Below are 10,433 nucleotides of genomic sequence, written 5' to 3'. Positions count from 1 at the left end.
ATGTCTTATATGCATTTTAGGATGTAGAACTATAATGTACATCACAAAATTGTGTAAACATAGATGCTTTTTACAATATTACAACGATTTTTTAGAAAGGTAAATAATTTTCAAATTCTAGAAGTATTTAACATATTATACGTAAAATACGTATTTTATAAGTATTTAACATATTAAAAAACGTATTTAACGTATTTTTAAATTGGGAGGTACTATATGCATATTAATATGTTATATACGTATGGTATCTGTACCGTATCTAACGTACCTAACAACCTTGGTCCCATGATTTAATAACCCGCATAAAAAATCTTCCTAGCTTTCACTTTTCAGTGAGTCCTTATTATGCTCATGATTCGGCTTGATTGTTAGGAACTATACTAAACTCTTCCCATCTTGGCTCTTTACCCTCATGCAGTTGACCCATTATCTACCACATTGTCTCCATATGAGCTACCCAATATGACGAGGTGAGAGGATGTCTCTTGCACAAACTGGACCAAACGTTTCTCATCTTGCCTCTTTACCATTGTGTATGTTGACCCGTTATCTAGCACATTTGTCTTCCAATATGGCGGGGTGAGAGGATTTCTCTTGCACAAACTGGACCAAACGTTTCTCATCTTGCCTCTTTACCATCGTGTATGTTGACCCGTTATCTAGCACATTTGTCTTCCAATATGACGGGGTGAGAGATGTCTCTTGCACGAAGAAATGTTGGTCAATTTCCACATTCACGACCTTCACCTTCACATTTGGACAAACACCATGCAACTCCTCTGTCGCTTAGGTAGCCGACCTTATCTTCCTCCCATGCTTGGTGATGATTGGCCATTTCCCTTTTTAGTAGAAGTCCATGGAAATTAACTTGACCTTGGATCCATGATAGATCAACACCAACATTGGCTCTTTGACATCCTTGATTCGCACCAAAGTCTTCGTTGTCACCCTTACCCAATGTGGCCTCATATAATAATGAATATCTATGTAGTTCTCTTCAGCCTTGAACCCGTCTATTGATATGACATTCACCTTCATGGCCCTCACCCCTTCCATCTCAGTCGAGTGCCGAGCTTTCTTTTCATCAAATCTATTATGACTTTGTTGAATTCCATCTCTGCAATTTCGAGTACCGCTCGTAGAGTGAAGTCTATGCTGGTATCAAGGATCATCTCCCTCATTACCCCCTTGAGGTTGTTGTCTGTTATATCTCATCACAAATCTTAAAAGTGGGGCCTTGCTACTTACTCTTTTCCCCTTTGGTGTGCAACAACCCTAGGATTGGCCCCTCCTTCAAGCATCTTTGGTGTCATACCTTTTCGAGGGCCCTACTTCCCCATCTTTTCCTATCCTCTCATTTATTTATTTACTCATTTGGAAAAACAAAACTTCCATCATGAGGCCATGGGAGGGGTGTATAAATTATTATTATTTGTTATATGAGCAACAATTATCACTCACAATAGCATAACTACAATAACCAAATTATAAATATTAACATGAGCTAAGTTGCTAACAATGCAATGCATAATGAGTGGAACTATGGGATCTAATGAATACTAATAATAATTTTATTAATCGTTTAACAACATTTGTTAGTGTTAAATTGATTTAGCTAGTAAGTATTATTCTTCTCATAAAATTAAAAAATCATTTGATTTAGCGGTATTCTAGTCATTTAAAAAAAAAATCATTTGATGTGGAACGTGAGTTCGTCGAGTTTTTCCCATCCAAAAAAGTATGAAATTAGTAGTGACAAATGAGAATTTTTGTATTTCCAAAATGCACAACATTGTTGTACCTATTTAAATGCCCAATTTGTCTTGTAATTGATACAAATGCTTCACCTTTTACTAAACAAGTGATGGTATGATTAGGAGAACATATGGTTGATCCTGGGATAAGGATATAGATGGCCATGGCCCATGGGTATGTCAAGGATGTCTCATTCATGGGTCATGGATGGGTTGGCCATGGTCATCATCCAAACGTAAGTGAACACAGTTGAATCGCTCACTTCATGGAAAAAGCTCACCACCCAAATCAAGACGCTCAACCACCACTTGATCGCCAAATCAGTAGGCCTCAAGAGTATAACTTCATGAATAGGTTATTTGAGGAGAAGTTTGCTAGGATTTAGTTTTCTAGTGTTCATGACTAAACGAAGACAATCAACTCACGAAAGACCACATAAGAACTTGGCTACATGTGGATTTGTTATGGGCCTCACCCACGTAGTTACAAACTCCATCAATGACTCCTAAGGATCTAGGAGCTTTTTCCCTTGGGGAAGAGGTTCAAATAGACATTATGGAATGACCAAAACTTCCTGTCCATGAAACCATGAGAGAAACAAATATATCTTCAGACTCACTAATGACATCGTAACTTATCTAATTATTCTTACCGATTGATTGATTGATTTGATTACTTATGCATTTATTATCACTATTACTATTAGCCTACTTCTCTAAAACCAAATGTAAAGTAATAGTTGTGTTTAGTGATCACTAAATATTGTAGAGAACCCAAAAATAACCCTAAAAAAAACCAAATTTTGTATAAACCAAATCGAACAATGTAAGTGCCTCGATCAAATACATCCTAGGCTTTTGTTAATCACAGAGGCTCCATAGACATCAACGTGAAACATCGCCATCTCCAACTTCCTACCAATTTTCTCATTAGAGACTCTTTGGCTACTCCATAAGATCTACTCTTTTTATTTTGTTGTAGTCTCTTTGTATTCTACCTAGCAACATTGTAGCGTGGGACGATAAAACCTACATCCATGCAATTTTGCAAGGTTCACTCCAAGAAAGAACTGATAGGTTCATCCTTGAGAATGTATCAAATGTCTATTCCAATTAAGGGGTTGCCCCTTAATATTATCACAAAGAACAAGTATCCATCAAATAACGGACATGAGAATGTATGAAATGTCAATTCTAAATACGGTGTTGCCCCTTAATATTATAACCAAGAACAAGTTTTCCTTAAACAACAGAGATAACAACCCAAATTTTTAAATCGAAATGCATGAAGGATTATTTAAAGGAATGAATGAGTTAATGCGATAGACTACAAAATGACGGGAAACTTTCCAAGAAAGGACCCATAAATGAAGAGATTTGAAAGGACCACAAAACTCCACAGCTCCAAATCTAGCCACCCAAGTGGGAGTGTTAGCAATACAATCCAACACATTGAATTTAGTTCCGTACTAACCAACAAATAGCCAAGGTACTAAGTCTCTGAAAGACCCAACAAGAGAGTGTACCTGATAGACTATAGCATGCCTTGAAGTAAATTCAAATTCCTCCTTTGAAGGATCAAAGTGTGTAACAATTAGTTTACCATCCTTATAAGCTGATGGCTGACATTTTGTAACACTTCAGCATTCACATTTTCTTTTACAGCCTTCCTTGTATACCATAAGGACTACAACCAAAAAGATACATGTTGGAACTTATATGCATGGTCCAGGTCAATGAAGACAATATGGTCTTAAAGAAAAGCACAAAAAGAGCCTTTTTTTGACTCCAACCAATGATTGTGAATACATGATTGGTATATCCAAACTAGTGGATTGTATTGTACATCAAACAATTTAACAACATAAACTCATACCAATCCATGATTATGACCCAAAGAACCAAACAAAGTCTTCATAGGAAGGGAGGCTATAGAGTTCTCCTTCAAAAGAGCCAGGATTATTATTTATACATGTGTCATACTCCGAAGCAAAATCAAACTCACCTTGAGATTCCATATGAGGGGGAGGATTAAAGGGTGTATCGATCATTTTACCATCACAAGTCAATAGGTCAGTATTTAGCAACCTTTCAGCATTCATGTCTCTATTATATCCTAGTTCATACGTAATATTCGGCCCGGAGATTTGTCGAGCATCAACCATATGTTTTGCATCCAAGCCTCCACAACTGTTATTGCCTAGGACTATTGAGTGGTTTCCCAAATTCTCGACATATAGATGCTCCGCTACAAAGTGGGTCTCTGATCTTTGAATTTCAGGTTGGCTTCTTCCATCTGTTGAATAGGGCCATGAGCATTTTGCATATGCATCATCCAACATAGCATCCCCTACTTGCTTTCTCTTCTTTCCAATAGTCACCATACCAGGTTCCCTGTTTCCATGTACATGATTCGACATTTGGAAATGACTCCTTGTTTGAGGGTGAATCGGCATTTGTGAAGGAATTGTCTCAAAAGCCCCGAATTCTCTTGTATACGTGGAGGGATCTGCATTTGGTTCCATGCAATGCGGTGCCTCGCTACTAGGTCCACTCGTATGGAAAGTCGATGCATCATCTGAACCAACCCAACAAGCTTCTTCAACATTATCCTCAGTTGTGACCACACTACCCACATTGCTTTCGAGTTGCAGCTGCGCTTCCTCCCGGCTCAAAATCATCATCCATGTCGAGTTCTCTTTCGCAGTCATCTTATCTTGTAAGCATTTCGACTGCCTCACGACCGCGCGGATTTTCGCAATGTCAGGAAGCATGTGTTTGATGATAGCCATAAGCACCCCAACCTTCCATGACTTCTTCAAATCATGGGGTTTCCTATAAGGTGGAGCTCCTTTGCCGATTTGCATACCCATCTGGGCCCACCAGTCTTCATCCCCAGAGGGCCACCAGGGGGGTGCTATACCCTTCTCTAGGGGGAATTTCCTCTGTGGAGGTTTACAATGAGGCATTAGGGCCGACAAAAGAGATCCTAGCGTAGTGTCTTGAAGATCTTGAAGTGTTATGGGCGTCGAGGCCGGCACTAGGGAACCCTCCACATCTCTAGAGAGTCCATGTTCAGTCTCATATTTGGCAATCTCTACTGGCCCATTCCGATCGAACTTAACTTTCTCTTTCCACCAGGCTCGGAGATTATCCGAGGCCCCAGTGACCGGCTTCCCTTTCTCGGGTATTATACCGTAAACAAAACCTTGGGCTTTGCATACTTCCATCATCTTGAGCATATACTTGAGAATGCCATCCTGTGCTCTAGACATCTTTTTTCTCATGGCTTGCTCTTGAGGTTGATTTATATATGTTTGTGGTTTCTTCTCAGAATCAGCTTTTGTCTTCTGTTTCTCTTTCAGGCATTTGAGCCGGATTCGATCTCTCCATATCCGTTTCGTTAACTCATCGATGTCCTCTTCTTCATCATCATCATCTTCTTCTTCTTCTTCTTCTACATCAATTCCCTGAATATTCTCACTCGAACCTTCATCTTCAAGACCCAACTCAAAAGTTCTATGATGAGCTCTTTGGTCCAGGTCCATCATCTTCTTCTGAATGTACAGAGATTTGTTTCGAAACTACCTTTGTAATATCATCAATAAGAAAGAACACAGTTATACATGTGATTTGAGAACTTATCACCAGGAAACATATGTATAAATCAGTTGCAAAAACAACACACCAAAATAAATGTTTCTCTATACAAATTGGAGTAGCATTTATATATTCCATGGCAGACATATAAAAGAAAAGACCCCAATACAAGCCTTTTGTTTAAATTAAATGTCTCTTTATTCACACATTTTCTTGCGATTGGCCACAATTATATCAATAGATTTTCTTGTGAATAAACAGCGAAAATCTCAGCATCAGCATAAAAAATTAAGTCAATCATTGAGGGAAAACGAAAAATAACAGATATATATTATATATATATATATATATAGGCAACAACAACCAACAAAGTCATGTACAAAGCTCTGAAAATTTGATATACTAAACAGGCAAAAGGTTCCCCGAGAAAAAGAAACCGAGGAAGAAGAAGAAGAAGAAGAGAAAAAATTTGAAGACGGTGAAAAACCCTGGAAGATGGAAAGAAATAGCTAGAAGAAGAAGAAGAAGAAGAAGAAGAAATCCTAGAAGATTGAAAACAAAAGACCTAAAAGAACGACAAAAACCTAGAAGAAAGGAAACTCTAGTAGAAGAAGAAAGAAAGAAAGAAACCCTAGATGATGAAGGGAGAGAAAGAAACAAGAAGGGGAATAGAAAACATTGAAAATTGGGGAGAAGAAGAAGAAACCCTAGAAGAGGAGGAGGAGGAGGAGGAGGAGAAGGAAAGAAAAAACCCAGAAGAGAGAGAATGACAGATATGTATATATATATATATAAATTGAAGAAAGTTAAGCAACAAAGAGATGGAATCAAAATGAAAACAGGAAATAGATAAGTAGCAGAAAGAAAGAAAGAAAGAAAGAAAGAAAGAGACAGTAGAAGGAATACCTGTTGGATTGAGTGCAGGAACTGATGGTAAACCAGAGTGATGAGATTCGATACGATACGAACATCTGATTTAGGGAAGTGGTGAGAAAGATCTGTTGCTCAAAAACAAAAAACAAAAGCAAAAAAGAAGAAGAAGAAGCAAAAAGCAAAAACACAAAACTAAGGGAGGGCAGATCAGAGAGCAGGGGGAATATGAGGAATCAGAAAATGAGGAGAGGGAAAGAAGAGATCAGATCAGAGGAGAAAAGAAGGAATTGAATGGAAATGGAAATGGAAATGGAATGGAATGGAAATGGAAGAGGTTTGATGGCGTTGACATTATAGAAATTGATTGGGGATTGGGTGGAATCAGAATCCAAAGTGGAGGTGGGTGGGTCAGAATCTAGACGTGGGGGCTCACAACTCTAATCTTTCTTTCTTTCTTTTCTTTCTTTTCTTTCTTTTCTTTTCATTTCGTTTCGTTTCGTTTCGTAAATAATGATGGCTTTCGTTACGAAAGAAAAAAAAAAACACCGCCATGACTAACTTACTACAAAGTATAGAACTCCTTCTACCTATCTATCTATCTATCTATCTGTCTTTATCTATTGGATCTAAAGACAACCACAACTAACAATCGGCAACGGTTCGGTTCGGTTCGATTCGGTTTGAGAGAGTCCAAATTGAACCGTTTAAATTTTTTGAAACATAAACCGAACCACGAAACCGTTAAAACATTTTTCAAACCGTTACACCATTAAACCGCGGCTTCGTAGCGAGGTTCTGGTTTTCAACATACGTCAAATTTTTAATTTTTAATTTTTAATTGTTTAAAATTTATACTATTTCAGTTTTAAATTTTTTTTAAAGTTTTTAAGATGCTCCTAAAATGTGAGAATGAGGTTTAAAACTGAAAAGATTGTTTGAAAACAATTTTTAGAATTCTTTTAAAATTTTTAAAAATAAAAAATAAAAAACCGTTAAACCGTTTAAACCGCGATTTTTGACTGTTGAAACCGAACCCAACCATTAATAAAAACTTAAACCGTTAAACCTCGGTTCAAACTAAATTGTTGCCGATTGTTAACCACGACTCCAAACTCAAGGGCACCCTACACACCAATTCAAATGGCGAATATGATGATATATGTGACCCATCTCTCTCTCTCTCACCCCAAATTGATGCAACATGTTATCTTATTGCTTCTATATCCGGATAATGTCGTACTCTTCTCATATGATGTTGATAGTATGCAAAATTTTACTTGGGCGTACTCGAAGAATTTTGCCATAGTAGTGGACTAGCAGTGAATGTGGAGAAAACAAAAATTGATGGTAGTGCAAACCATCCAACCTCATCATTACCCTATAGAGGTGAACATATACAATTTGTTCGAAGCTTTAAATTTCTTGGTACCACAAATAAATGGAGTGCGTGCTTTGATTCTAGGCTACAAGCCGGTTAGAAACCATATTACCTTTTGGAGAACCAATGCAAACAAAGTGATACTTGTGGATGGGAAGTAAAACTAATGTTGTTCAATGCCATGGTAACTCAAGTATTGCTTTATGGAGTAGCAAGTATCGGGTGACACCATCTCTCTTAATGCATGGAATGAGATCGAGAAAATTCAAAAGATGTTTTTAAGGAGGCAATTAGGAGTTAAATGCACTACCTCTTACCATGTTATGCTCTTGGGAACAGGTGTTTGACCCATAGACCTATTGGCACTCCAAAGAGTATATAAATACATTACAAAAGTCAAGAATATGTCGAATCATCGATTACCACATCTTGCTTGGAATGTTGGATGTAAGCTACAAAAGAACCATAAAAGAAAGATTCTCTCATCCAGTGGGGTTGTTGACATAACGAAATGGTTTAGAAGATGGGGTTTGGATGATCTTTTAGAGCTTTCGGGCAATGTTATGCAGTATGTAATGATTGAGGAAAGGTTGGTGGAATCATTAAGGATGAAGTGGGAAGATGTTAAGAGGGCAAGGCTAGAATACTATATTGCAAATGTCAACGTTGAATGTTGGTCTCAATATAAAGCAATGTTAAGAATTAGGTAAGTAATTAAGCAAGGATTAATTAGTACCTAATTATGTGATTAGTTGATAAGTGGAAGATAAAGTGATATGTGTGTGTATGTGTGTGAGAGGAAGAGAGAGAGAGAGAGATACACTTATAAACAACACAAGATGGGGGATGAGTAACTATATTAAATTAGCATTATCATCATCAAAATACAAAAATACATACAATGAGGTATATATAGATTTCAATGGGAGACGGCTGATCTTTTTTTGAAAAATGTCATCTGATTACACGGCTTCCCTGAGGATGTCACTTCTGATCGAGGTCCTCAATTTATCTCCGACTTCTGGCGTCAACTTCTAAAGACATTCGGGACTTCTGTCAACTTGTCTACCGCACACCACCCTCAAACTGATGGCCAAACTGAAAGAGTCAACCAAATCCTCGAACAATACCTCTAGTGTATAGTCAACTACCAGCAAGATGATTGGGTGGACTTCCTTGCCATGGCGGAATTTGCCTACAATAATAGTATCCATGCCTCAACTAAGGTTCCCCCATTCTTTGCAAACTATGGTTTCCACCCTCATTTCAGCATTTCCAACCTGTGTGAAGCTCGACTACAAAAAGCTAGGCCGCTTCCGTATCCTCGAGCGCGTTAACCCAGTCGCCCCTCCGGTTAGCGCTTCCCCCACATTTTGGCTTCACAATGTTTTCCACGTCTCCCTCCTTGAACCCTACCATCCTTCTCACATTCCAAGACAACAACCTCCGCAACCGCCGCCCGTGGAATTATTGACTGTGTTGGATCTATGTATCGATGGAGTTAAACCCTCCTCGATGTCGTTTGCGGAGCTCGGACCTACGTATATCCTTTTGATGTCGAATTGGGAGGAGATGGTTGTCAGACACCTCCGAGCCTCACACTCGCTTAAAGATTAATTGATTAATAAGCATGATATCTCTCTCACTCTCTCAAACTCTCTCTCATAGACAATAAGAGTAATGAATATAGACAATAAGAATAACGAATATGTTTATTAACCCTCTTTGCTAAGAGTTCTAGCACCAACAAAGAAGAGAGATTAGTGTGCCCTAACTAAACACTTCACTAATCTCTCTTAAGCTTAAGGGATACAAGAAGGAGGAGAGGAAGCTTTAGCTCTTAATCGATAGGGAGAACTTTACTAAAATGGAAGAACCCCTACAAAGCCACCACAATGTGGTTTATATAATATTTTCATTTAGGGTTTGCCTCTTTCACACTTGGCTACCAGTTAGCTCCTTTGTCTCTTGCCATTTCTTCTTCATAGTTTCTTTAGCCGTACTACTTTGTTGATGCACTCTTCTTCGTGACTGATCGTGGTGCAATCCAAACACTTAACATCCCCCCCAACCTAATGAGTGCACACTCCTGGATGCATTGTGGGAGGTGAGCTTGGGGCGTCGAGGGCGAGAAGGATGGAGTAGGGTGGTTCGTCGGGGGGTGGTCGGTGGCAAAGATGGTAGTGAAGACAACGGATGTTAAGAGAATCTCTTGCATTTGATTAGTCGTCGTGAAGAAATCCTTATTGGGACCGACGAGCCACGTTGAAGTGTTGTAGCTGGCGAAGGAAGAGGGGAGGTGGGGTTCCTACCAAAACTAATGTAAGCAGGAAAGAAATGTGTGTCAATCATTGTTTCAAAATCTTGTTCATAGATGGTGGGGAGAATGTTGACACGGGTCCAGAGACCAACCAGTTGACGACGTGTTGAGCCTTTATTCAAATCGAAGGCGAGACCCCACGATGGGTGGTGGCACTACTTGAATGCGGGGGGTCTCATAAGGAGGGGAGTCGAGGAGAATTAACAACTATTGCAAAAAAAAAATACTGGCTTGGATGGTTGGGTTAGGGACGTCTAGGTATGAACGTAGGAAATGCCGCATGACACGGATCTTCCCAGCTTCTATCGAAGAGGTTGTAAGGGGTCGTGGGAACATGGGCCAGTTGAATTGTAGGGTAGGTAAACGTTCTTGAGCTGCCTGAAATTCATGCCATGACCAATGTCGTAGTAGTGGGAAAAAGGGGTTTGTTCGCATTTCTGGAGGATGGAGGGCAATCCACTCGCGGAATGACGGTTTCTCGAACCACGGGAGCCGCCACGGTGGCTGG

At 39.1% G+C, this 10,433-nt stretch overlaps 1 protein-coding gene across 1 annotated transcript; it reads right to left on the bottom strand.

Annotated features, from left to right (window-relative positions):
* Window positions 1-3,619: 3,619 nt before the first annotated feature.
* LOC147855978 (uncharacterized) lies at window positions 3,620-5,350 on the bottom strand. The gene has a single exon (XM_087329829.1). The coding sequence runs from the start codon at window positions 5,303-5,305 to the stop codon at window positions 3,641-3,643; it is 1,665 nt and encodes a 554-aa protein (XP_087185955.1). The 5' UTR covers window positions 5,306-5,350; the 3' UTR covers window positions 3,620-3,640.
* Between the last annotated feature and the right edge of the window lie 5,083 nt (window positions 5,351-10,433).

This window comes from Azolla caroliniana, unplaced genomic scaffold (genome assembly GCF_043228905.1).
Source record: "Azolla caroliniana isolate FFs.n. ecotype wild unplaced genomic scaffold, voAzoCaro1.0.p SCAF_13, whole genome shotgun sequence".
In the NCBI taxonomy this organism is placed as follows: domain Eukaryota; kingdom Viridiplantae; phylum Streptophyta; class Polypodiopsida; order Salviniales; family Salviniaceae; genus Azolla; species Azolla caroliniana.
This window is presented reverse-complemented; position numbering and strand designations above follow the sequence as displayed.